A 27713-nucleotide genomic window follows, 5' to 3' on the forward strand; every position below is an offset into this window, starting at 1 on the left:
TTTCATTTTAAAATTCTTCCAGACGGCGGAGTCGACAGAACCAAAGTCATCTGTAAACACTGCCAAGTTGAATTGTCTTCTCAGCGTAGTAGTTCCAGTCTAAAATATCACTTAAAGGCAAAACACACAACTGATAGCAGCAAGTCATTCAAGGAAACAGACAGTGGAGCGAGGCTTCTACATAAAAACTACAGAAAGATGCTGATGTTAAAAGTGTGTTTGCACAACAAATGTTATGGCACTTTCATTCATATGGCAGCACATTTAAAATAAAACTAAATGCTAAAGGCTATACGCTACTTTTGAATTCTTTGAAAACTTTTTGGATTTTGCGTACAAATGCGATTAATCGTGATTAATTAGATTGAAAATTTTAATCGTTGCCCAGTCCTAATCTTCATTAAAAAAAAAACATGTCACCTGGAAAACATGTTTCCATTTGATATTTTCCCAAAGCTAAATATTCACACAGTGTTTATATTCTATATGTGTGTATTTTACAGTTTATATTTTTTACAACCAACGTTTGACTCATAAACAGAGTTTATCAGGGGCAAAGAGCAACCCTCTTTGGTTAATGGTTCGGCCATATATTCTTTCACCTGAAAGATGCAGATTTAACTCATTCAATCATGTGTTCTACAATTTTTTTTCCTATAGGCAAGGCGAGGCATCTTTATTTATATAGCCCATTTCATACCACAGGCAACTCAATGTGCTTTACATAAAGACAAGGCATTTAAAAGAACAGCATAAAGCAGCATAAAAACAAGCAATTTAAAGAGAAAAAAAATAGAATAAAAATTAAAACACAGTTAAAAGCAATCAAAGAAGAGGGGAAAAAGAAAAATATAAACTCAACCATAAGCACACGGAAAGAGAAATGTTTTTAACCTGGATTTAAAAGTGCTTACAGTTGGGGCTGATTTCAGTTCTGCTGGTAGTTTGTTCCAGTTGTGTGCAGCATAACAGCTAAAAGCTGCTTCACCGTGTCTAGTTTGAACTCTGGACTCCACTATCTGACCTGAGTCAGCAGATCTCAGAGCTCTGCTGAGTTTATACTCTGCCAGCATGTCATTCATGTATTCTGGACCTAAACCATTCCGTGATTTGTAGACGAGTAGCAGAACTTTAAAATCTATTCTGTATCTGACCGGGAGCCAATGTAAAGACTTGAGAACTGGGGTGATGTGATCTGATCTCTTTGTTCTGGGCTGCAGCGTTCTGAATGAGCTGCAGCTATAAATTTATTTATTCATTCATTCATGGTTAGATAATACTTGGTTATGGTTAGAAAAAAACGGAAAAAAGATAAACATAACTTGCATAACATTGTCCATTTCTTACAAACCATCACCATGTCACATGGTGCCAGAGAGGGCCGAGGAATGATCGTATGACATTTTCCTGGCGACAGGGCAGTTACTGGAAGACTTTTGGTGGGCTTCACTGGTTCTTTACTGCTGAATGAAATTATTAATTAAAACTGATGCTAAACATTAAGTTTAGTCTGAGGATTTGACAAGTTGTTTCAAAGACTAATCATCACCAATTGTGATGACATCAGTCCTGTAGGCCACTGAAGCTTTCCCTAAGCAGAAAGTGAGGTCGAAGCAAGGACAGGATGGGACCACGTGGTGCCCCGGCCAGGCAGTATGCCTCATCCACGCTGACGCCGTGGGATCGCAACGCCCTCAGGCTGTCACTGCAGGCTTCCCTGCCGCCGTGCGATGTGACAACGCTGATCCAGAGAGGGCTGTCAAACATACCAAAACGCTGCCGCATCTTGCCTAGTTGAGCTGAGAAGTTCTGCAGAGGAAGAACGTTAAATGTCCTTTAAACCGAAGTTCAGGTTCACAACTTAACACACATCCACAGCAACACAAGAGTAAAGATGAAATGTTTGCACATTTTGATTTGTACCTGAGCAGCTTGTCGGCTCAGCAGGGCTAGACTGGCATCGGACTGACTGAGAGTGTCCCCACACAACAAAACTCTGAGCTGTTCTGATGGACAGGAAGCTGAGTTTTCATCCAGCAGAGCTGAGAGAACACCTGAACCCACGACAAAGAAGATGATTTACATAAATACATGATCACTTACCAAAACATGCTGAAATATAGTTGAACTGTGACCGAAGCAATGTCCCAGACTTTGAGACCAAAAAAAAAAACACAAAACAAGGAAAGAATTAATAAAATTGAATGAATGTCGCATTATCATTTGCAACGGAATGAATTGCAACTTTTTCCAGACACTTGATCACTGATGCTTTGGGATCAAGGCAGTAATGTTGCCTAAAATCAATTTGTAATGCTCTTAGCTAAATGGCTCTTTGAGTCAGACTGAAACAAACATTTCAAATAATTCATGTTGAAAAAAACCAGTGTATAAAAGAAAATGAGTAATGCTGCGGGAAACTCTGGAAAATGATTCCTCCAAATTCACTATGTCCACACAAAACATGTAAGTAATCATGCCACAACAGACAAAATTGAACATTAACTCTATTAACCAAACCAGTGTAAATTAATATAAATTATCTGTGCAATTGAATCAATTTGTTAAAAACTGATGAAACAAATAGGAAAGAAACATTGGCCAAAGTTCTCCATCACTTTTCCATCTGAAAGTACTGCTGGTGATGAGTTTACGGTTCATATTGCAAAACATGTGATAGCTTTGGCATAAATAGTAGATTAGAGTAAGGGACAACATACAGTGCTCTACAGCAGGGATGGAGAAAACTTTATGTAAAGGAGCTGTTTGACAAACAACACCCAGAACACAAAACACATTTCCACTGAGGTCCAAGGATTGGGGCAAATTAGGGAAGTTAATTCCACAGAGGTATGAAACATCTGTGCTCACTGACGTCTGAGAGCTGCCACACTGGTCACTACTGCCATCACAGAGCAGTCCAACCAGGAAGTAGGCTACATCTGTACCAGCCATTTGTGCCTTAGAATGAAAATGCAGTGAAACAATCACAAAGTGATAATCTATTACTCAGATGAATTACGTTCTTGTTGCAATCAGAGCTCTCTTGCCTCATCCATTCTGGAGCTGACTCAACCACTTCAGCTGAGTGTGTGCGATGTGTGAAAAGTTGTCTAGTCTGCATGTGCCTGACAGGACTCAAGCTGCAGCATTTTGGACAAGCTGCAGACGAGAATGCAGAGACTGAGAAATAGCCACATTACGATTATTATAAAAGTCAAACCAGGATGATATAAATCCTTTTTTTGAAAGTAAGCAAAGGAGAGAAAGAGCTTAATGGAATAGTTCGCCTCTTTTGACATGAAGCTGTATGACATCCCATATTAGCAATATCATTTATGAACATTGACTTCCCCCCTGCTGCGTCCTGTGAGCCGAGTTCCAGCTTCGTTTTGGTGTTGACGAAGGTAGTCCGGCTAGTTGGCTAAAAAAAAATAAAGCGTCTTGCTTCTTAAAACAATATGCGTTCAAAAGAGTAATACATTTGCATCACAAAATCCTTCTCCAGGAAAAAGTCAGACCTCACAATCACTTGGCGCTTTTTTTGCCTCCCTTGATATCAATGCGTCCAATGTAAACTGTGCAGACCGAAGTGCAGACCGAGCAGGCCCCTGCTTCCAAGCAGTAAACACCTTAACAGGTGCGGCTATCGCTGGGTGGCTGGGGATGCATTGATATCAAGGGAGGCAAAAATAGCGCCAAGCGATTGTGAGGTCTGACTTTTTCTGGAGAACGATTTTGTGATGCAAATGTATTACTCTTTTGAACGCATATTGTTTTGAGAAGCTTTTTTTTTTTAGCCCCAGCCAACTAGCCGGACTACCTTCGTCAACGCCAAAACTCAGCTGGAACTCGGCTCACAGGACGCAGCAGGGGGTAAGTCAATGTTCATAAATGATGTTGCTAATATGGGATGTCATACAGCTTCATGTCAAAAGAGGCGAACTATCCCTTTAACTTTTGAACGGGTTCTTCACTGGAAGACGCTGGCTCTGACAACAACATTTATATGTTTATCAAAAATCAAGCCCAGCTTTATTTTTGGAAATGTTTTTTTTTTTTTTAAACTTTCCAAAGACTGAGATCACTATTGAGTAAAGAGTGAAGACCATAGGGCTCAAAAAAGTAACATTTCAGTTTTTTAGTTTTTTTGCTCATTCGGGTCGACATCCACATCATATCATATCATATAGATAGGTTCTAATCCCTCTGGTGCATGGCCCAATAAATTCCAGGCTCCACTGGGTGGACATAACGTTGTTTACACAAACTCTGAAGAAGTTCCTGCAGTCTGAAAGGCCCTAAAGTTAGCTCCATTCTGCAATGTGGTGACATAGATCTGTTATGGTTTAAATCTGTGATTCCCAGACTGAGTGGTACTGTACCCTGGTCTTTAAAGACTGTGTTACATACTATAACAAGCTAAAATGTCAAACTGTTCAGCGTATTACTTCCCCTGAAACTAAATTAGGACACCTATGATCTGAGATCTAGCAAAACCAAAAAAAAAAAAAAAAATCCAGCAAAACTCAAAGTAAATATCTGTTACCACAGTGTAAATACATGGAAAAGATAAAAAAAAAAAAAAACATCCTGACCTTTCTGTGACACCTGTGATGCTTCGTTTCCATCCGTCGACAGAAAAAGCTGCACGCTATTTTTCAAGAGACTCTCTGTGAAATCCTCCTCGTTGGAAAAACAAAACCTGCCAACTTCGAGACCTGCAACAAAGCGGCGACAACATCACCACAGGAAGTCAGCAAAAACACAGATACACAAACTCAGGGTACCTGTAGACTGTGTACCATCTCCAGAAGTTTGATGTCAGATTACCGTGATGTTTGGTGCTGCTGATTATGCAGGAGCTCTGCTGCTGCTGTTGGCGGTCGGTGGTAATCAGGATGACGTCAAATAGCAAAGATTCTGCAGGATTTTCCTCTAGCAGACGTTCGTTTATTTTCTGCAGTGACTGAAAAAGAAATGCGAATAACATCTAAATATTGTCTACTCTTATTCTAGTTTCCTTATTATCTCTCACTACTTTTGGACTTGTTTTCTGTGTCTGTGGCTCTGAGCGCCAATAACATCAGCTCCTACTGCGAACCAAAACCCATAAAAGCTGACACACCTAGTTTAATTAAAAGAATGCTTTTAGCAAGCATTATTCAAACAGGACAAAAATAATATGTTTGTTGGGGACTATTTCCCAGGTGTCTTCTAATCCATATTTGATGATCAAATGATCATTTTTCGAGCAGCAGGAATGGTGTATGAGTGTTTGAGTCAAAGGAAAGTGTGTGTTCTCCGTCAAGTACAAAGTTGACTTGCTGGTGTGTTTTAAAATTTTATGAACTAAGTATATTTTTAGATTTAAACTAGAAATATTTTATTGATTACAGCTGGTCATGATTTCTAACCTGTAACAGTGGAAAAGCCACGCTTTCTCCGTAGACATCGCTATCATCCTCAGCTCTTGAATTAAAAACTGCACGAGATGTGACTGCCACAACCACCGCGTGGTCAGCATCTTTCTGCAGAGGGGACAAAGACAGGTGAGCAGAAATGACGGGGTTGTGGGGATCACTACCCCAGCTGTCATTGGGCGAGAGGCAGGGTACACCCTGGACAGATCGTCAGTCCATCACAGGTCCACATAGAAACAAACGAGACAAACAACCATGCATGCTCACACTCACTCCAAGGGGCAATTTAGGGTGACACCGGAAGCCGGAATACCCGGAGAGAACCACACAAAGAACATGCAAACTCATATCGGACCTGGAACCTTCTTTTCAGGATGCTTTTACGAATTGTACCAATGATAACAATATATGCTTTACCGTTACTTTATAAATACATACCTGTCTTTTACATAAGTAGATGCATAAATTCAGTGTAAGTCATTATAAAAGAGTGGGTCAACCTCGGTTTCCAAACAGGACATTTGGGTTTGAATTGAAGCGGAAAAGTGGGTGGCAAAATAATAATTTGGATGCCGAAATGATCAGAATAATATTATTTATTGACGTGTAACATCACCATTATTCCACTTAGAAAAAATTCCAACATTCTGTTAAAATACATGGTTATTTGAATGGAGGCTGGGGAGAAGACTGTGGAATGAGGTGGGAGTTTTCGCGGTCGTTTGACATTCTGATTTTAAGAAAGAGCTTGTGCTTAAAAACATCCTCCAGGTGGGTCTTACCTGCTTTACATCAGTGTTCTGGACTGTGGAGACCATGTTGGCTATCGATAGGTTTTAAAAACTGCTTCTACAGACCTACATCGTCGCAAATGCGTCCAAATTTTTTTTCACGTTGGAGAATGGTTATTTTGGTTCCGCCTGACGTGACCTTTGACGTTCAGTTAAGAGTTCAGCGTGGTTGCGTCACTTCCGCTTTAAACAGCCACTGGTCACCCCGCCCACAGCAGTGATTATTGTGTCAGGTGGAGACACGCACAGTTGGTTTACTCTCCGAAACCTTTAGATTTGGAAAGGCTATGAGGAGGCAGGATAGAGATTGTGTCTTGGAATAGCCCGGTTCGGTCTGGAACGGCTAAGGAACGAGCTTAAACCGGTTTCCCGTGGTATTGAATCGCAAGGAAAGGCTAATAAAGGAGAAAAAAGTTAGCTTCATCCTCTGTTTCACGGTGAGAATCTTCTCCTTCCCCGCTTTTATCCCTTCCTTATTACAATTATGCTCTTAATATCAGCCCTTGTTGATATCCGGGTGTGTCCAAGTTGGATCCCGCGGACCGCCTTGGGTCCTTCAGTTTTCCTTTTAGATCCATAGCTGCAGCTGATTGGCTGTGACCAAGTGGGAGGCTTCTTGGTCCGTGTCTATGACGGCCAACTGTGGAAGTTTTTCTGTGCCATGCCAGAGTTTGAATACGAATTTCTAATATTGATTTTTTACAGTATCAAAATCAGACTTTGAATTCGAAAAACTAACAGTGGAAAAAAAAATTCAACTTCCAAAAATTCAGTGGAAAAAGAACCGGACTTAACATCCGGGTAAACAGGGAGAAGCAATCAATCCCTGTCTCAATTCATCAATTCAGCCATGTCCACCAACGCAGGTGATGGTGCTTCGGTGAGTGAGTTTACTTTATTTGCCATTTGTGTTAGTAAAATTTAGTAATAGATATTACTAATATCTATTGAGCTGATCTGATGATGGCACAGAAAAACTTCCATAGCCAACCGATTTTACTTTTGATATTGAAAAAACAAAATGACCAATAGTAAAAGGAGAAACGGGAACGACTCGTTGTTTTATTTTAAAAATACGAAAAACAGGTTTGGGTGTGTCTCACTTGTCTCGACATCAGGCAAATGGGGATGTGGATTGGAAAGTCTGTTGTGGGGGTTTCTAAAGCATTTCTTCTAAGAGACAGAATTTACCATAACAAAGTCAGTCAGACAGTAGGGGAAGAGTCACTTCTTTTTTTGCCGTTGTAGGTCTACTGAAGGTAAAAGCCATTTATTCACTTAATAGGCAGTCATTCTAACACCAGCAGATGGATGCTGTCAATCTGCCAGCCAGTCATTGAGTCTCGCTTTAAGGTGGTTAAACCGCTCACTCTACGTCGATCAGTCTGTAGACTGACTAACTTTCTGACTGATGTGGATTCTATTCAGACCTATTCAAACAATGATAAAGATCATGTGCAGTCAGACCTGTCAGACAGCTTTGTGCTCACCACACCTTCATTCGTTTTCAGCTGTGAAGAAAAAACAAGAGTCTCTAAGTGTCTTAGACAGTAGCTATTTTCACACTGAAAATCTGCTACTATCGCGTGTCCAAACTGCCAGTTCATCCCGCGTCGAGCAATGTGAAAGCTTGGCGTATGAGGTGACCCGTGCTGCCTGAAGCCGAGTTCCGGGGGCGTTGCCTAGTGGCAGAGCGTCACACGAAACATATAAAATGCTGGGCGTGTACAATGACGTAGGCACAACCCATGCGTCGGAGGTAGGGTTAAATACACCTGTCTGCATCAAATTTTTCAAACCAACGATGGCGGGACACCTTGAGGACTCGTTTTTGTTGCTGGCTGTTTGTTCGGTCACGCAAGTGTATATGCAGTTCATGGAGATGTTATTTTACGGGGTGTGGATGGTCACAACGTGGGATGCCACCGAAGAACATATGCGGAGAATACAAGAGCACTATAATGTCCAAGTTGAGGAAATCCATTGACAATTTGAAGCAGAAGAACGCGAACGGCGTCGACGCTCGCGGACCTCCTTGTCTCCCCAGTTGGCCATCTTGCAAAATGTCTCGAACTTGCAGAGTAGAACTTGAAGTGAAACTTGTCCTCACCTGTCGCTGTTGTTCTGATCAGCTGTCCATCCTGTCTTTTAAACTCCTCACGTCACGCCACGCCCACGTCCGACCCGCGTCAATGTGAAAGTGTGAAAGGAACAGCGGACACACTAAATTCGCGGATTAAACGCGGGTTCTTCCTCAGTGTGAAAGGGGCTAAGGAGAGGGACAGGTCTCACCAACTAATTTACTTTAAGCAGCAAGCTCTCACGGTGCTGATTTACAGGAGCATTTGTGCAAAAAATTTAGTTTAAATCACCTACAAAGACTGCAGATCACCAATACAGCATGTTGGAAGGCTATGTCATCATAATTAAAGCTATTGGATACGAAGCAGAAACTGATATATTGGTCTGGAAATATTAACAGAAACATTCACATCACAGGATGTGGGGGCTTCTATGACTTTCTGTCAAGACACAAAAAAATGTCCTCCATAACAGTTTTTTTTTTTTTTTGTCTGCCCCGGTGCAGCTGCCTCTTGTTCTCGTTGATGTTCCTCACAAGATATAGTTCATCTTGAATTAGCCTTATACGCACATTGAACAGAAAGTCTTGGTCTGAATATTCATTATCCATTACTGTATAGTTTGATTTTCTCCCTCATCATGAGTGTCGGCTGATGTGTTGAGAACAGACTCTCCCTGAATAACCAGAAGTTATGAACAGTGGAATGCAAATGCACGTCAGCTATAAGTTTAATTAGAAACAGAAAGAAAAACACAAGTCTTTCTTCTTTTTGATGTTTCTGCTTTTCATGCAGCTACAGTGGTCATTGGAAATAGACCGGATGTGGTTTCTGCCAAGCTGTGTTTGATTGATTTATATAAACTGCAGTTTCCTATTGGTTAAGTAGTTGACCCATCTCTGCATTCATTCAATCCCTTGAAAAAAACGCAAAAAGTGAATCTAATTTTGGAGTAAAATGGAAGATTGAGGGAATCACCAAAGTGGAAGGTTGTTGCAAAATTTAAGACAGCCCTCCCGGTAATTATTAGAATATTTCTGCATCCTTCTAGCCATGTGGATGGGGCCACTACAAATATAACTTAGATGCTCTGGGAAAGTCAGTAAAAAAATGTTGTTCCATTTATTTTCCCAGTATTTATCGTTTCTTTGTCTTCTCATGTTTCTGAATCTCAGGCATACAATGTTCAGGTAGAGACTACACTCTGCGGTCCACCATGCTCAGGCGCCTGGACAGGATCCGGTTCCGAGCCCAGAGACGGGATGAGTTCTCGGATCTGGCGGAGTCGCCTAACACGTCTGACACAGAGTGCAGTGAAGACATCATGATAAAACCTCCGGAGGAGTTGAGGGAAGCAGAAGCAGAGCAGCAGAATGATGCCCAGGTTCAGAAATGACACAAAGAAAATCTCTTTTTATTTCCTCTTATTAGAGCAGGTCAATTTTTTATTTTTTTTGTACTGCTGACTTCTTTTACTGTTGTTGTGTTTAAGGCTGGTCCAGGATCATTTTGTGCAACTCTCCAAGATGACTCGAGGACGGATTTAAATGAGGTCAAAGGTCACCTTGAAATTGCCTTGTTAGAAAAACACTTCTTACGTGAGTATTCTGTGGATTGTCTGTGGTAGTTTTGTTAAGTTTCTTCTCTGAAGTTTTATTAAAGAAATTGAACTTTGATATTATTTTTTAATACGGCTGCTATATTTCAAAAGCAAAAAAAGTTGAAGGAAATATGAAAGAAGTGTCCCTAAAGCTCTGCATTGTGTTAACACAGTTCCTCACTCATCAGATCATCATCAGTCATTCACCCAACAACACAATAGCATGTTGGATAATCTGTCAATATTTTCCTTTTACATAACACATGAATGGCTATAAATAATCTTGCGGTCCTCATTTGACCCACACGCTTGGACACTGCAAAACACATTATAGTGAATCAGTTATCCATGTTTCTTTATTTGATAAAAGGTATTTATAGTAATATGAAATTTAAAAACATTTTAGTCAGGCAGAGTAAAGCCAAGTTCAAAGCAGCATTTTCTCTATTAATCTACTTAAAAAATTAAAGTGAAAGCATCTTACTTTTTTAAAGATTTTTTTTTTGAAACTCATTGTTAAGGTAAATTTATTTAGCTCTATTTAATCACTGTAATCTTTACAGAAGTATTCAGACCATTTGATGTGGCACCAGGCTTTGGTCAGGTAACTTGCAATATGTGTCCATGCCATTAAGTCAAAAGAACTCCATGTAGACCTTCCTTTATAACTATGGTGAGATCAGAATCAATTTGGTAATAGTTATTACGGTCTTATGAGCACAGTGGTATCACTAACTGTGACATGACAGACGTTTGTAATAACCAGCAGCTTTCCCACATTTGGCTATCTGCCCAAACTGAATTACTGAAGCAGAAGGACCTTGGTTAGGGAGGTGGCAAAGAACCCAATAGTCACTGTTAACAGAACTTCACAAATCCTCAGCAGAAATAGGAGAAATGGCCAGAAGCATGACTTGCTCAGTAGCATTTAACCCACCTAGACCTGGTGCAACATATGCTTTTACGTTTCAAGCCTGATTGGAGGCTGTGTTGCATCATTATTTTCAAGGCATGAGTTCAAAGAAGGTAATTTACAATTAAAATAGTAGTAAATAGTTCTGTGTTTCTAGTTGTTTAACAGGCTTAAAAATAAGCTTTTTGTTGTTTTTGGTGGCAGTTTTTTTTTTTTTTTTTTTTTTTTACTGATAAATTTGTTTTGGAAAGCTTTTTTGAACAAACCTTGGATGGGTTAATATCTCAGGTCTCATTGAAAGGACAGCCAGACAAGGACCACTTTTAAGTGAAAGGCATATTTGCAACTCATTTGGACTTAGGAACTGTGGCTTGTTAAAAGAGTATTCTAGTCTTTCAGCAGAACTTTGACATTATGTCTGGAAAACATACTGAAATCATCCCTACAGTGAAACCGGTGGTAGCATCATGGTATAGGGGTGCTTGTCAGCAGCATGGACAGAGAGACGGGGACAGGTTTTCACTTTGTCTTTGAGGATTATGCAGTGTCCAATTATTGAAAAACAAAACAAAATTGAGTGTCGAAATCCTGAAGGGGTGTGTATACAGAAACTTCTGAGGCAACTAGTTATTACCGCTGATAGTTTTTGGAATGATTATTTGTACTTTAGCAGAATTACACTGTTGTAAAAGAAAAATCTAATCCCTTCCTACCTCTGCAGTGCGTATTAGTTGTAATTTATACTGTAAAACCACTAAGATAATATCAGAACTTCAAGGTAAATAAAGGCAGCATCTGTCAAACTTCTCAATACGACACAACTCCAGTTCCAGTGTATATGAGGAGTTCCACAAGTGATGCAGAGGCTGCAGCTGGTTTTCATTTCACTTCCACAACCTCTGTTGTAAAAACTCTGGCACCTTATTGGACATAAACGTAATAAACTAAACATAAAGTGTTGAGAACTTTTAACAGACTGATGATCGGTCAAATTCCTCCAATTCAGAGGAGGAGCTGAGGAAACTTAAAGAGGAGTCCAATGTGGATTCACTGAGACAGGAGCTGGAGAAGGAACGCTGTAGACGCCTGGAGCTGGAGCAGAAGATCAACAACACCCCGAGATCCAGGCAGGTTATTCAACAAAAAAGTCATGAAAAGTTGCATCACTGACAAGCTAGAGCAGATGCTTTCTCTGGTTTTATTCCTGGAGTGACATGCCTTCTGCTCACAGACTTGATGACTCACCATCTCAAACACCCAAAGCCACACCTCCTCCTCCTCCAACTGCAGGCAGCACTGCAGGTGAGCTACACTCTCTTACTTTTAGATTTCATTGAACTATCCTGCCTTCTCATCACACTCTCCTTTTCCTTTCAGACAAACAGAAAGAAACTCTGTCCAACAGCTTCCTGAAATGGCTCTATGATCGTTTTGGCGTTTATATCGAAGATTTCCGCTTCCAACCGGAGAAAACAACAGTGGAGACGGAGGAGCCATTAAGTGCCAAGAGGTGAGGAGGAGTGAAGAAAACATCTGTGCAGAGATCATTCAGCACTGTGCGATATTAATGCTCTTCACTTGATTTATCATTTCTTTCAAAACTGACATTTGACTGATCTATTATGTTGCCTGTTAATGTAGTGCACTATACAGTAAGTATAGAGTCTCTGTAGTTCTAATGTCTTAGACTTATGTTTGCTTGAAATCAAAATTATTATGTTTTTTATCAACAGGCTGACTGAAAACATGAGACGGCTCAGTGAGTATTTCTCTGTGACATTTAATGTGTACATTTATCTGTATACACTGAGGTGTACAGCCTGGTGATTAAGTGTTTGCTTATACTTTATTAAATATTCCTAAAATGAAATATGAAAAGACGGGTGAAGCTGCTTTCTGTTTTTATGCACCAAAAATTTGGAACTCTCTAACAGTGTTTATTCGTCAGTCAACAGATATTACAGACTTTAAAAAGCAGCTAAAAACACATCTATACACCCTCGCCTTCTACTAGTTTTATAAATTCTATTATTATTATTATTACTATTTATATATTACATTTATTGTTTTTCTATTTTATTGGTAAACTCATTTTTCTATTTTTAGTACTTTATATCTATTTCCTCCTCACTGTATTCTCTCCCCGAGTAACATGTTCTATTGTACTCTATTTTGTTATTCTTGTAGTTATTTTACTTTATTTACTTTGCATATTGATGTTATTTGTAAAGCACTTTGAGCTAAATTTTGTGTAGGAAAGGTGTTATATAAATAAATTATCATTATTATTATTACTAGAGCCAAGTATGTTACCTTTTTGAGTTTTGAGTTTTCCTATGTTCTCTGGGAACAGTGTAGGCTATGTATTAAACATATTTTGGCTTCAACACAAACAGCTCCTTCTTTTAATTTGGACGTGACTTTAATATCCTCTTTTCTGTAACATCTGGAGATTCTTTTACACTGATATAATGTCAGGAATATTATAAAAATGTAACAGATTTAATGATAATAGTTTGGACTAAGGGCTGAAAACACGTCTCCTAGTTGTTATATGAGCATTTATTAACACTGCTTCTTTGTCATTGAACTTTACCCAACAGTCTGATTCATAAGCCTGAAGCATCAGATTTACCAGACCAGAAAAAACGTGGCAAACCAAATGCATATAGCTGTCTGCATACAAGATGTTTTCTTTTTTTACCTGATAAACATTTATTTTTTAAAGTGACAGCGAGACAGATGTGGGGTTTTCTTTGTCATGATAATTCATCCTGGTAAGAGCGACACATTGGTCGGTCTTATTGTTGTTGTGTTTCTAGAACGAGGATTCAGACCTGTGACCAACTTCAAGAGGAACCTCTCTGCCTTATCCAGCTGGTACTCTGTCTACACATCAGCCATTGCCTTCATTGTGAGTCAACACATACGAAATACAGATGCTCAGCACTCAGTGTTGATGGGCCCAACACATCATACTGTTGCCAATAAATGGACACGAAACATGTTAAGAAACAAAGTTCACATTGCAGTGTGCGTGTTCTCCACAGGTCTACATGTATGCTGCGAGGCACGGCTGGGCCATCCCCATGATCCTGTTCCTTGCCATCCTCCGGCTCTCATTGAATTACCTCATTTCTAGGTCAGTTTCCATCCACAGTCAACCAATCACACAGCCAAAAACTGAACCAGACTATAGACAAAAGTGCTCTGTCTGTATGACTTTAAATCAGGTCTTTGTTCAGAACAGAATATTTCTGTAATAATGGCTAAAATAGCACACGGAATTTCATGATTCATTTTTTTTTTTTGTTGCTGTTTTTATAAATGTATTAAACCTCCTTTAGCTGCTTTAGTTAGTGATCAGTAGTCGCATTGCAAGACCATTGTTTAAGACCATCTGAAGACGGATTCTGATCTCTCATCTTTTCACTGTAAAAATGAAAAAGGCATTATGATAACCCATATACTGTTCATTATCCCATTAAAAAAAAGAGTACTTGTAGTTTTGTTGTATGCGTAAAACAATTTTCTATGCAAGTTCACATGAAACTCTGTTCTCAGAGGCTGGAGGATCCAGTGGAGCATTGTACCTGAAGTCTCTGAGCCAGAGGTGAGAAATCTCTCTTTACTCAAGTATCAAAACAACCCTTTAAACACTGAAAGGTTCTATAGCCGCTTTCGGACAGACCGTTCTAAGAAAGTAGTTATCAGAACTACCCTCCTCGAATTTCGTTCTGATAACTATCCTTCCCCAGCGGAACTGTTTCAGTCTGCATTCGCACATGAGTCGGGACCTGATAGGGACTGATGCGCCGCGCGCAGCCGTCTGCTTCAGTGACGTGTTAGCCGTTAGCCGTTTAGCGCTACATTCAAACACAAAACAAAACGGTAAAAGTAAGGAGAGTAGAAAAAACACCACCAAGAAGCTAATATGGAGAGCGGGGAGGCCACTGTGTTTATGGTCTGCATGATGGTGATATTAATCATGGACGATCACATCAGGCGTCTAATATCGAGGCTGGAAAAGCTCACAGAGAGAGTCAGGAGACAATACTTTTTCATTTCATGAAGGAAGAAAGGAGAGCAGAGCGCTGCAGATAAATGAGACCAGTGTAAGTTTAACTTATTAAACACGCGCCTGTTCTGTCTGTGTTGTATGAGTAAACATTTCAGCTGTGATAGCATGACATGGGGCGTAGCTACCGACCACCACACACCTCCTCAGATCGTTCTATAGAACCATGAAAAGACCCGACCTCGGAGAAGGAGCTAAATAGTTATAGGAACTAAGGGAGAAAGCCCCGAGTTCCTGTATGTCCGAACACGGGAGAAAACGGCCCCGCGGATTAAAAGGTTATTAGAACTGCCAAAGGTTCCTACAGTCCGAAAGCGGCTTATGTGAAACTGGCCTGAGTTCCACTAATCTGACAGACATCTTCTTTCCTTGGACAAGTTTAATTGCTACACATACATTAAAAGACTGTAAATGAGTAATGATTAATGATTCATCACCAGATGTTGCTTTAATATCAAGTGTTCAGGTGGTGTGCAGCCGATAGCCACAGCTCTGTCTTGTTTTCCAGGAGCCTCCAAAAGAAGACTTGACAGTATCTGAGAAGTTCCAGCTGGTTCTGGATGTCGCTCAGAAGGCTCAGGTGAGACAAGACACACAATCAGAAGCTTAAATGGATGGTTCGATGATTCACCATAGGGTCATTTGAACCGTGATATCCAGCCAAGTAGCCCACCCGAAGTTTTTCCGATCTTGGCCGAACATCAGCCGAGTTACTGAGTTATCCCGAATAGTTTAGTACAAGCGCTAACGGACCCTGGCAGTATCTCCAAAATTACCACACTAAAATCACATGCCATGACACCAAACTTCTACAGTAGTACAAATATGGTCTGTACTCACAAAACGATGCAGAATATAGCATATACTTTGTTGTCTACAGTAGTAGATCAACAAAGTATATGCTATATTCTACATGAATTTTTATGTTGTGGAGTTGTGAATTTATTTTATCAATGGAGAAATTGAGCAGCCTTGCTTTGTTGTCTACAGTAGTAGATCAACCCTCATCTTACATTGAAGCTCCCAGATCAAGGAAGTGACGTCGACGCAGCTTTAGCAGCAGAGAAGCTATCAGGCTTGTGTTGATAATAATAAACTCCTGGACTATGTACAAACTTCCAAATGCATCGTTTTGTGAGTACAGACCATATTTGTACTACTGTAGAAGTTTGGTGTCATGGCATGTGATTTTAGTGTGGTAATTTTGGAGATACTGCCAAGTTCCGTTAGCGCTTGTACTAAACTATTCGGGATAACTCAGTAACTCAGCTGATGTTCGGCCAAGATCGAAAAAACTTCGGGTGGGCTACTTGGCTGGATGTCACGGTTCAAATGACCCCAGGGTGAATCAACTCCGAACCATCACTTTAAGTCGTAGCAAAAGACCTGTCACATAATTTATTTTTCTTGCAGAATTTGTTTGGAAAGATGGCCAACATCCTGGAGAAAATAAAGAAGTGAGTATATCAGAGCCCATGTTTTCTTATGAAGTTATAGTCAATGCACATAGTTGCTTAATGCATTGTGAACTGGAATGTATGTGTGTGCGCAGTCTATTCATGTGGGTCCAGCCAGAGTTGACTCAGAAGCTGTACATTGGTTTATGGGTGGCCCTCCTCTCCACATGTCTACTGCCGTATCAGCTGCTTGGATTCATCATAGGTACATTATGAAATATATCATAGGTACATTATGAAATATATACTTTGTGCATATTGATTTAATCCAGTTTTCTTTCCACACAAACTGCAAATCTTACTGCAACAAAAGAAAACACTACCTTTACATCTATTCATTTGGACGATATTTAAGTAAAGAACTACATTTAAGCTTCAGTGCAGTAAGAAACCCTGATGTAAGCATTAAATACTAACAGATAAAGAGATGTAAAAGTTAAAAGCTGGATTACAGAGAGATTATGAGCCTGCTTTACCCTGCCTTCACAATGATAGTCTCGAAGAATGTTCAAATCTTCTTTACACAAAACAATCAAGTGAAAAGAATTATTCTCTACACGTTTTTAAACAAAATACAGGACTGCAACTAAATGGGATTATTTCAATCACTCCTTATAGATTATTTCTTAATTAGTCAATTCAATGTTTAAAAAAAACAAACAAACAAAAAAAATTCATTTCCCAATGCACAAGGGACATCTTCAAATCTTGCTCTGTTTTATTACACAAATTTAAATATGTTCCCTGTCTTGTGTAGCACTACTTACCTATTTGAAAAGCCTCCTAAATCAATCCAGTTTGACTTCACACAGTGAAATACGTATGCACGGGTTTTACTGATCGTCTATTCTATGATATTTAATGCAACATTCACTGAATTAATATAACGAGCAGTTGTTTAAATTTCCCACATATTTATGATTCTCATTGCCTAAATAAGATATGTTATATCTTCCTCACACTGGGTTGGGTTTCCTCACAGTACAAGGTGATTGTTGCATTTATGCAGTAAACAAGAATAACTAACTAGATATTTTTTTTTTATTCACTGAATGACAGAGTAGAGAACTTCAAAACCTCTGTTGTATTTCCAAGCCAATCCCTCTATAACATGTCATAATTATATGATATAATTTCATCTCACGTGGTAGCAAATTTATCAGATCACCCTGTCCATTATTCATTTAGTTATTGAATGTATGTTCCTGTTACTCAGTACAGGCGTGAGACTCCATGCTGCTGAATATGTCTGATTACAGTTTTCCTCCTCATCAGGGGTGTATGCAGGTATCAAATTCTTTATCATCGACTTCATCTTTAAGAGTTGCCCCAAGCTGAGGCAGCGCTACGACACCCCCTACATCATCTGGACTAATTTACCTACTGACCTGCAGCTGAAAGAGCGCAGCAACGCCCAACTGAGCAGACGGGTCAGTCCAAACTCCCAAATACATTCACAGACACAGCTTCCAGGTTCTGGAACTGGTATTAGGTAAAGCCAAGACGTTAGGCTCATTAATGTGCTGAGTCTGAACTTATTGTCCTCACTGCAGCACATATAGCCTTCACACACTGGATCAGTGTGTCACTACAGCTTTCACTTCTGAGTTTGTTGTGTTTTCCTCTCTCTCAGCTGTCTGAGTGTGAACAGGTAGGAACAGCTGTGTGTGTGTGTGTTATATTTAAAGTCACAGTGTAGAGCAGGCATGTCCAAAGTCGGTCCTCGAGGGCCGCTGTCCTGCAGGTTTTAGATGTTTCCCTGCTTCAACACACCTGATTCAGATTAAATGGATCTCTTCAAAAGATCAAGTTCTGCACAAGCCTGCTGATGATGCATTGATCTGAATCAGGTGTGTTGAAGGAGGGGAACATCTAAAACCTGCAGGACAGCGGCCCCCGAGGACCGGATGTGGACGTCCCTGGTGTAGAGGTCAGTTGTGCTTCCTGTAGGTAGAGATGTAGTCACGAGAGTCTAATGTAAAGTAACAAATCAGCGGTTGGTTTTCTCCCGACTTACTGAACTCATTAATGATAGTGATGTGTGTTTGTCCATGTGTTAAACTTTAGAAAGAGACGACCTGACTACCACTGGTCATATCGTCAGTAAAATGTCCTTCATCTCAGTCCTGCTCTTGTTTTAGATTTTAAGGACCCAAACACCTTTCCTCTTGTGCCACCTACAGGTCAAACAGACTTTTTTTTTTTTGTTGTTGTTGTTTTAACCACATTTTTAGTTCTCTTCACAAATGTTTTAATGTACTTTGTACATACTTTATGTATGCTGTCAGCAAAACATAATCCAGGACTTAGTGATGGGAGCATATATACATATTTACAAAAGGTATCCCTTTTTGCTTGACAACATATGGTACATTTGTATGTCCGAAGTGACTCTCAAATGAAAAGTCTGATATTACACCATCCCATATCTTTGTTTGGGGACAGTATGAAAATACAACTTTCGGTAAACCCCTCAGATATGCAGGATAATGATATGTCTTCACTTACCTTGAGAAAGAAATAAGCTAATAATTAGCCAGTACTTTATCTAATGTTTTATATCCTGACTAGGAAATCTTACCCTCTTTTTGGTACTTACTTTGATTTTTTTTTTTTTTTTATTTTATTTTATTTTTTTTAACCCCAAGTTCGAAATCCATAGTTCTCTTTTTCTTTTTAACATTGCACCAATAGTGCAAGAGGAATGGTGCTTCAACGTGAAGCCTGGGGTTTATTGAGCTGATCAGCAAAAGGGCCTTTTACTGGCTGCATTCCCATCTGCAGTGCTATATATCATTAACCCGGGCTTGTCCAACGCATGACTTGCGATGAGGTTGTGTGTAAAACAGGGATTAGTACCAATTGTTGTGGCCAAACTAGGTTGTGGAAATGCAAGTATTTGATAATATAACATTGCCAGTCAAGTATTTCTTGAGTGAGTTTAGTTTGCTTTGTGTGGTTTCGTGTGCTTTCTCATATAATGGGATGTGTTCCAGGGTTATTGAGAGTAATTTGTGTTCAAATCTATGTTTTTATGGAAGAGTAAAGCTTGACGACTGATCTCAGATAAGGCACACCCCTCTGAAGAGAGGGCGTAGAGTGGAATCAAGCCAAGTGGGTTACTGCACGTCATAAAACTGGTTGCTAAGAAGATGGTTGTAAATCTATGGTTACTGAAGGAAGCTGTTCCACTTTAATCCTGTGGTATTCTGATCAAAGCTTTCAGCAGATATTTCATTAAGACCTCAGGAAATGATGTCAACCTGTGAAAATAAGCTTTACTGAAAAATAAGAAATTCAGTTCACTGCTGATGCATATGTACAAATACAAAATGTAAAATCAGCTATTTTTAGTATGAGCATTTCAAGCCTATTATGTGTATGCTGCCCCTGTAGTGGCCACAGTGAGGAAAAGTGCATCTTGGGAGCCCCCCCGGCAGTCTAGACTATAGCAGCATAACTATGGGATGTTTCATGGTCACCTGAACCATGCCTAACTACAGGCTTTGTCAAAAAGAAAGGTTTAAGCCTAATCTTAAAGGTAGAGAGGGTGTCTCTTTCCCAGACGTGTACTGGCAGCTGGTTCCACAGAGAGGGGCCTGATAACTGAAGGCTCTGCCTCCCATTCTACTTTAAGAAACTCTTTGAACAATAAGTTTGAGAGGAAAGTGCTCTGTTTGGAAAATATTGCACTCAGACCTTTAAGATATGATGGAGCTCGGTCATTAAGAGCTTTATATTTGAGCAGAAATATGAATTCTATTCTGAATTTAACAGGGAGCCAATTAAGAGAAATATGATCTCTCCTGATAGTTCTCATCAGAACTCTGGCTGCAGCATGTTGGATCAGCTGGAGGCTTTTCAGATAATTTTTTGGACAGCCCAAAAATAAGTACAGTAGTCCAATCTGGAAGTAACAAATGCATGGACCAGTTTTTCTGCATCACTCTGAGACATGATGTTCCTGTTTTTGACAATATTACGAAGGTGAAAGAAGGCAGCCCTGAAAACCTGTTTTATATGCGAGTCAAAGGACAGATTCTGGTAAAAAATAACTCCACGGTTCCTCTGTGTAGTACTGGAAGCCAAGGAAATGCCATCTAGAGTAACTATATAGCTAGGGGATGAATCTCCTGCTCAAACCATGATTTTTCTAATGGCTCCCCCTTGCTAGATTTTATAGGAAATATTTTTTTTCTTGAAGAAACTCACACAATATAAAAGTCAATGGAAACCAATTAAAAACATAGCCAGGTAGATAAAGGCCATTTGGCTAAATATTTACAAACTTTTGACTTTCAAGATTTTTTAGGATTGCTCTGTTTGTGCTATGACTATGGGCTTAGATGTTATTGGCATTTGACTTTTAAGAGGCCTACTGCTAGTGCTCCTGGAGTTCTGACCTTTTCTAGAGATCTTCCTCTGCGTTATGCACCATAGAAGTTGGTCAAGTTGTGCCAGAAGATCTTATGATACTGTAGCTCCTCAGCTGCTGGCAGTTCGCTAATCCGGTGCTTACCACACCCCTTCTTCGTCCACCTTTTTTAGGTTACAACATCAGGGGCACGAGGCAGCGTCTCTGCAGCAGCTCCGCTGGGTGTCAGCCGAGACGAGGATGGAGGACGATACTACAGCACCAAAAGAGGGGCGTTTCATGAGGTTTTCAATCTGCCGGAGAGCGAGCGCCCTCTGACAGGTGGGGCTATGGTGTAGAGACAAATGACTTTGTTGTATGTGTTTTAGCAAGTGACTTTATCTATGATTGTAAAAAAAGCCTTTATTGGCAGCAATGGGTGGGGTTTGAGAAGGTGTGTTTTAATCACTGTGGCTTTGTTTCAGTGTGTGAGAACGGTTGGCGCTGCTGCCTCATCAACAGAGATAGGAAGACTCCAACAGACTACATACGCAATGGAGTCCTCTACGTCACTGAGAAGTAAGCCCCTCCCACACAGAGTGAAGAGGCAGTGAGACATCTTGTCCATGTGGAGCATGTTATCACACAGCTCAGACCCTGCGGTTGCTTTCTGAGATTGTGTTTATACTTTTATTTCATAAAGTAATTCATTTCGTATTGAAGTTGCAATCCTAGCACACGTTACTTTGGTTTTTGGAATTGTCTATGACAGCAAAAGCTTAAAATACAACGGGTGTAATTTTCTGTATGACTGAAGCAGGTACAAATCTCCCTTTAAGAGCCAAAAGTATAGGCCAACAAGACGTAAACTAAACAGTACAAAAATAATCAGTACCAACAATGCTTCAATGAGTGTCGTTTGCCTTCTCAGTCACCTTTGTTTTGAGAGCTCCAGCTCCAGGTCTGGATCTTCAAAGAGAAACAAAGTGATCAAACTGCTCGACATCACTGACATCCAGAAGGTAGGATTTTACTCCACGTTTCATTTTGTTTTTAATCTTTGGGTTTATCAGTGTTTGACTTCTGTCCTAGAGTAACTTCCTTTCAAGTCTCTATTGATTTAACTTTTATGTGAAAGTGTTAACTCTTTATTGACCATCTTTGATCAGTCTTTTGGAAAAAACTCAATGACTTTTAATGACTTTTATTTTTTCACATATTCTGAGATGATACTTTTAACAAAGTCACTTTCAGCTCAGAAAAAAAAGCATAATGGATGCAATCATCATTACTTTTGTATCCTTACAGTCAACATGTTTACATGACACTATAGGAAAACATATTGGAAAGCATCTTTTAAAATGCATGTAAACATGTTGGTCCAAACAAAAGTCTTACAAAATCAAGCTTCTCAAAACCAGACTAACACATCAAGATAATATAGTTGGAGATTGAATCACTCTGCATTTATACGGCCAGTTAGACTCCAATGGGCCTTGCCACTTCACACATAGTAAAATTCCAAAATGCATCAGGCCTGTTTATATTTTATTTGCAAGCCTTTAGTACAGAGGTCCTATTCACAAAGCAGTTTTAGTGAAAAGCCATGGTGACTCGTCAAATCGGGGCTCCATTAATGCTGGCTTTTTATAGTTGTGGTGCACGCGCTAAACTCAAGGTGAACCTACTCAGAGTTGACTAAACTCACTCAAATCAGCGTTTCTGGAACCGAAAACTCAGGGTTTTCTATCTCAGAGTAGATCAACTCAGAGATCAGGAATAGACTCAGAGTTGGTTGAACCTGCTTTGTGAGACGGACCCCAGGTTAAGGGCAGTTTATGGTCGGAAACCAGGTCGTCTGCGTGTGTGTCGCAGTTAACACAGACATGCCCCCCCCCCTTACGCAGACACTCTGGTGCACCTCCCCAAAATTGTAACTCACCGCAGACATCGGCTGTGTTCGAAACCGCCTACTTTTCCTACTATTCCTACTAGTCATACTTTTTTAAGTTCCCGGATGTACACTAGATGCATACTAGATTCGCCGAAATGTTGAGTATTCATCATGAGGTTACTTGTCACACTCAAACTACCCAAGATGCAACGTAACGTGACGTCGCCCATCGCCATTTGAACGGTCAAATTCCGTTAACGGGACGAGAGCAGTCAAAACGGCGAAACCGGAAGTGCGTTGCTCACAGCGGCTAGCTTTACTAGCGGCGAATTCGTGGGAACAAAATTGTAAATAGCCGGTATTTTGTCAGATTTTCAACACCTTGGGGGTCTAAATGACTACTTTCTCGCCTGAAAAGGTTTCAAATGTTGCTAAAGTTATATATTTACAGAGTTTATAGCTTAAGCGAAATCAGCTTTTCAGGCCGGCTGATTTCGGCTCGGGCAGGAGTGAAGTGCACTGTGTGTAAACGCTCTGCATACTGTCTGATCGATGATTATGCCGTTTTCAAGTATGTAGTAGGCGGTTTCGAACACAGCCATCGCCGCAGGGAGGAGAGAAAGGAGGCCTCTGATTGGTCAACTCTACATCCGCTCTACACTATGCGTATTTCCGGTTTGCTAACCGGCTAATGGTGACGCTAACCGTGCTAACCGTGCTAACCGTGACGCTTCTTTTGCCTCTCTGCCAGCTCCAGTAGTAGCAATATTTCTTCTATTTCTAGATCGATCAGCTGCATCTCAATCAAAGTCTGCATTCGTCCAGTCGCCATTGTTGTTGAATGACCTCCGTAACCGGAAGAGAAACACGCCACCCACCCACCACACCCACAATCCTAGCTTGTTCGTGATTGTCCCTCTTGCGTTGTGGCGTGGGATTAACATAGCGCAGACAGTGCTTCAAAATTGGGCATAAAGCAAAAATAACTGCGTCATGCCTGCGACAAGCTCACTGCGACACACTGCTGCGAGAGTATACACGGCCCTTTAGGCATATTGTGTTTGTTCAGGTGTGCCTTTACACTACAACAATGCAGCATCACTTCAGAGACTATCTAAAGGTTCAGTCAAATGGAGTTATGAGTTATTTTTATAGTCATTAAGATATCTGTCATAAATGGTGGTTGTGTGATGTGGTGGTGAAGGAGGACCCGGATGCAAATATTCCAAAAATAAAACTTGATATATTTAAATGTCCAAAGAAAAGGCATGGCTAAGCCGGAATACAAAAACCTAAACAATGAAAAAACTTGACAAAACAAAACCTGAAGAAGACAACATGGACAAACCTAATACACATGAGAAACCTGATTCCAGCATGAATGACTTTAGCATGGATGACTTTAGCATAGATGACTTTAGCATGAATGACTTTAGCATGGATGACTTTAGCATGAATGACTTTAGCATGGATGACTTTAGCATTAATGACTTTAGCATGAATGACTTTAGCATGGATGACTTTAGCATGAATGACTTTAGCATGAATGACTTTAGCATGGATGACTTTAGCATGAATGACTTTAGCATGAATGACTTTAGCATGGATGACTTTAGCATGGATGACTTTAGCGTGAATGACTTTAGCATGGATGACTTTAGCATGAATAACTTTAGCATGGATGACTTTAGCATGAATGACTTTAGCGTGAATGACTTTAGCATGGATGACTTTAGCATGAATGACTTTAGCATGGATGACTTTAGCATGAATGACTTTAGCGTGAATGACTTTAGCATGGATGACTTTAGCATGGATGACTTTAGCATGGATGACTTTAGCATAGCATGGATGACTTTAGCATAGCATGGATGACTTTAGCATGGATGACTTTAGCATGAATGACTTTAGCATGGATGACTTTAGCATGGATGACTTTAGCATGAATGACTTTGGCATGAATGACTTTAGCACGGATGACTTTAGCATAGCATGGATGACTTTAGCATGGATGACTTTAGCATGGATGACTTTAGCATGGATGACTTTAGCATGAATGACTTTAGCATGGATGACTTTAGCATGGATGACTTTAGCATGAATGACTTTAACATGGGTCATCCATGCTAAAGTCATGCTACATGCTACCAGGGCAAGAGTGACTGAGGAAATCATGGAAAAACTAAAGACAAAACAGGAACTTAAAACATAACAAAACTAACAGACATGACAGCATCCAAACTTTTGCTTTTTTTTTTTACTCTAAATTGTGCAAGACAAAAATTATACTCTGATCTTGCTAAAAATGTTGATACGTGTTTAACTTTATAGTTTGTTAAAGGCTGCTTAAAATTAAACGGTAATGCTTTATTGATTCATAAATGATCCATGTGTATTTTGATATTTGAAGTGTGTCACATGTTGTTGAGGAGATGCAGATTAGAGGTTGAATTTTTTTTTTAAGAAATAGAATAACTACAAACAGTAGGAACAGAACCTTTGGTTACTTCAGTTCTAAGTTCTGTTTTTTTTTTTTCATTATTTCTTTTTTAAACTGAGTTCTGTTTTTCAAGTACAATTTTTTTTTTCTTATCACAACAGTTCATTCTGATTTATTCAGATAAATGTGAAATTTGAATGTTGTCTATTCTTCCCCTCACAGTACAAGGTGTTATCAGTTCTGCCTGGGTCAGGGATGGGTATCTCCATAGCAACGCCATCCACCCAAAAGGTAAGGGCACAATGAGGGAGGCATCAGGCAAAGTGCTAATAACAGATAAGTGTGACATAGAATAGAAAATACTTTATTCATCCCCCCCGTGGAGGAAATTCAAATAGTCATGTAGCTCATTTTAAATATTTACAATGATTGTAGATTAGAACCAAAAATAATAATAACATTAAATTAGGGCTGGGCAACGATTACAATTTTTAATCTAATTAATCACATGATTTCCCTGATTAATCACGATTAATCGCATTTGTACGCAAAATCCAAAAATGAATCCAAAAGTAGTGTATAGCTTTTAGCATTTAGTTTTATTTTAAATGTGCTACCATATGAATAATAGTGCCATAACATTTGTTGTGCAAACACACTTTTAACATCAGCATCTTTCTGTAGTTTTTATGTAGAAGCCTCGCTCCACTGTCTGTTTCCTTGAATGACTTGCTGCTATCAGTTGTGTGTTTTGCCTTTAAGTGATATTTTAGACTGGAACTACTACGCTGAGAAGACAATTCAACTTGGCAGTGTTTACAGATGACTTTGGTTCTGTGTCGTCTGGTTTGGTTGATCCACCAATTACTTTCTTTTCCGGTTCCGCAGCAGACAGCAACAGACTTTTACAAAATAAAAGCCTGTGAGCAACAGACTTTTAAAATAATAAAATAAATAATAAAACCTGCGCTAATGCGCAATAAAATATTTGGCGGCGTAAATAACTGAGTTAACGCGACAATAACGAGTTAACTCGCCCAGACCTACAATAAATAGATAGATAAATAAATTTGAGAAGAACATGTTAGTAGTCACTGTTAAAACGCCTTATGGCTGTGGCAACAAAGGAAATGGGAGGCCTGTTTCACAACACAGACAAAGAGATTGAAATTTGGGAAGGCTAATGGGACTAGTGGGTGATAATGAGCCACTACCATCAATAATAATGTAATACGAGAACCTGAGACTAAGTAATTTGAATTCACAAAACATAAATCACAAGGAATGGAAAATTAAATTAATCCAGAAATAACTTTTTATTGGTATACATATTTGCTGTTGTGAATACTATACCTATAATATACAGTTCAACCAAGTACAGAGTAATATCAATAATACATTTTAACCACAGGATTGTTAATTCTAATCACTTAAAATTGACTGACTAAACTAATGCAAAATACCACAGCTTTACAGTTAAGGGAGTTAGTGTGTGGAAAAACTGCATTGAGGAAATAAACACTTCATAAATTCACGGGACTGTTTAAAACCAACATATTAAGAAAGTATGTTGAGGAAGTGGACAAGTAAGAAAGCTATGTTGTTATTTGTCTCATCCAGGTAATCTTGATATTAGTATTATTATTATCTTATTTTATCTTGTCTTTATGTGAGGAAAAGCTTTTGCTTTGTTCAAGCTGAATTTAATGCTTTTCTGCTCTATCTGTTCTTTTGCAGCCTATGGTTTTTGGTGCAATGATCCACAGAGACGAGGCATTCGATGCCATCTTCTTGCAGTACACAAAGGTTGTTTCCACGGCTGCAGCCATCAACCCAGAGACATAGTCTGTATCGAAACCCCTTGGTGCATACTGGAATGTGTTTCTGGGTACTTCAGGCATTGTTTTTGCTTATGTTTGCATATTGTATACAACTAGGGTGACCAGATGTCGCGCTTTGTGCGGGACAGTCACGCCTTTTTATTACTTTTCACACGTCCCGCAAATTGAGACGTTGTCCCGCATTTTTATTGACAGTCAGACTCCAGTTTTGAAATGCGTGTTTTATAATCTGGCTTTTATCGAATGGCTGTGTGGATTAAGCAGTGAGGGCTGTCATCAGGGGGCGGGGTGGGCTGTTTGATTATGTCAATCAAAGGGGAAAGCGGACGATGTTAAGGGCACACCCACCAACAAAAAACAATACAAATCAGGTCAGAACGGCACCGGCATGCAGCACGAGATATGCTCGGTAAGGGAGGAAAGCATGATTCGTACAACCAAGAAAAGAAAATGCTGCTACAACAAACAATGAAACTATCTACCCCTGTGTGACACCAGTGCAAGGCGAGTCTGGTAAAGTTAGAGAAAATACAGGAAAGCATTACCCTTATTAAAGCACTATAATTGAAAGAACCAATGCTTACTATGTTTTCTTACGTGAGAGAACTTGGGAAAGTTGCATTTAAAGGAGAATTGCGGCCATTTTACAAACATATCCCATCTGTTGGAGACCCAGGAAAGTTGGCCAAAGGGAAAACCGCCAGAAATTTTCATGCCCTCTGCGCAAAGTTGTCCGATTGCGCTGATTTCCATGAAAGCGGGCTCTATCGGGCAAGCTTTTAACCTTTCCTGAGGCTCTTAACGTGTATCAAAATACTTTTTACCGAATTGGCCGTGGTGT

The 27713-nt window shown here is 39.7% G+C and overlaps 2 protein-coding genes across 2 annotated transcripts; one reads left to right on the plus strand and one right to left on the minus strand.

Annotated features, from left to right (window-relative positions):
• Positions 1–369: 369 nt before the first annotated feature.
• Positions 370–6729, minus strand: LOC142384360 (cytosolic 5'-nucleotidase 1B). Its single transcript, XM_075470543.1, has 6 exons — positions 6206–6729; positions 5418–5531; positions 4834–4969; positions 4599–4721; positions 1924–2054; positions 370–1809 (listed from the first exon to the last, which is right to left on the minus strand). Exons 1-6 carry the CDS (start codon positions 6239–6241, stop codon positions 1564–1566), a joined length of 786 nt encoding a protein of 261 aa, XP_075326658.1. The 5' UTR covers positions 6242–6729; the 3' UTR covers positions 370–1563.
• LOC142384359 (GRAM domain-containing protein 4-like) lies at positions 6419–27593 on the plus strand. The gene is made up of 19 exons (XM_075470542.1): positions 6419–6651; positions 9471–9679; positions 9788–9893; positions 11815–11935; positions 12040–12110; positions 12186–12318; positions 12542–12567; positions 13631–13722; positions 13859–13950; positions 14373–14421; positions 15395–15466; positions 16300–16343; positions 16439–16548; positions 17619–17773; positions 20892–21039; positions 21183–21276; positions 21629–21719; positions 25254–25322; positions 26769–27593. The coding sequence occupies exons 2-19, from the start codon at positions 9512–9514 to the stop codon at positions 26874–26876; spliced, it is 1749 nt and encodes a 582-aa protein (XP_075326657.1). The 5' UTR covers positions 6419–6651; positions 9471–9511; the 3' UTR covers positions 26877–27593.
• Positions 27594–27713: the final 120 nt, after the last annotated feature.

Source organism: Odontesthes bonariensis, chromosome 7 (assembly GCF_027942865.1).
Source record: "Odontesthes bonariensis isolate fOdoBon6 chromosome 7, fOdoBon6.hap1, whole genome shotgun sequence".
Lineage (NCBI taxonomy): Eukaryota > Metazoa > Chordata > Actinopteri > Atheriniformes > Atherinopsidae > Odontesthes > Odontesthes bonariensis.

Coding starts and splice junctions, on each gene's coding strand:
- LOC142384360 (XM_075470543.1), bottom strand. CDS start 6,241: ATGGTCTCCACAGTCCAGAACACTGATGTAAAGCAG. Junction 4,970..5,417: donor TGGCTTTTCCACTGTTACAG/GTTAGAAATCAT, acceptor TTTCTTTTTCAG/TCACTGCAGAAAATAAACGA. Junction 1,810..1,923: donor TGAGCCGACAAGCTGCTCAG/GTACAAATCAAA, acceptor CTTCCTCTGCAG/AACTTCTCAGCTCAACTAGG.
- LOC142384359 (XM_075470542.1), top strand. CDS start 9,512: ATGCTCAGGCGCCTGGACAGGATCCGGTTCCGAGCCCAGAGACGGGAT. Junction 11,936..12,039: donor AACAACACCCCGAGATCCAG/GCAGGTTATTCA, acceptor TTCTGCTCACAG/ACTTGATGACTCACCATCTC. Junction 15,467..16,299: donor ATGTCGCTCAGAAGGCTCAG/GTGAGACAAGAC, acceptor TTTTTCTTGCAG/AATTTGTTTGGAAAGATGGC.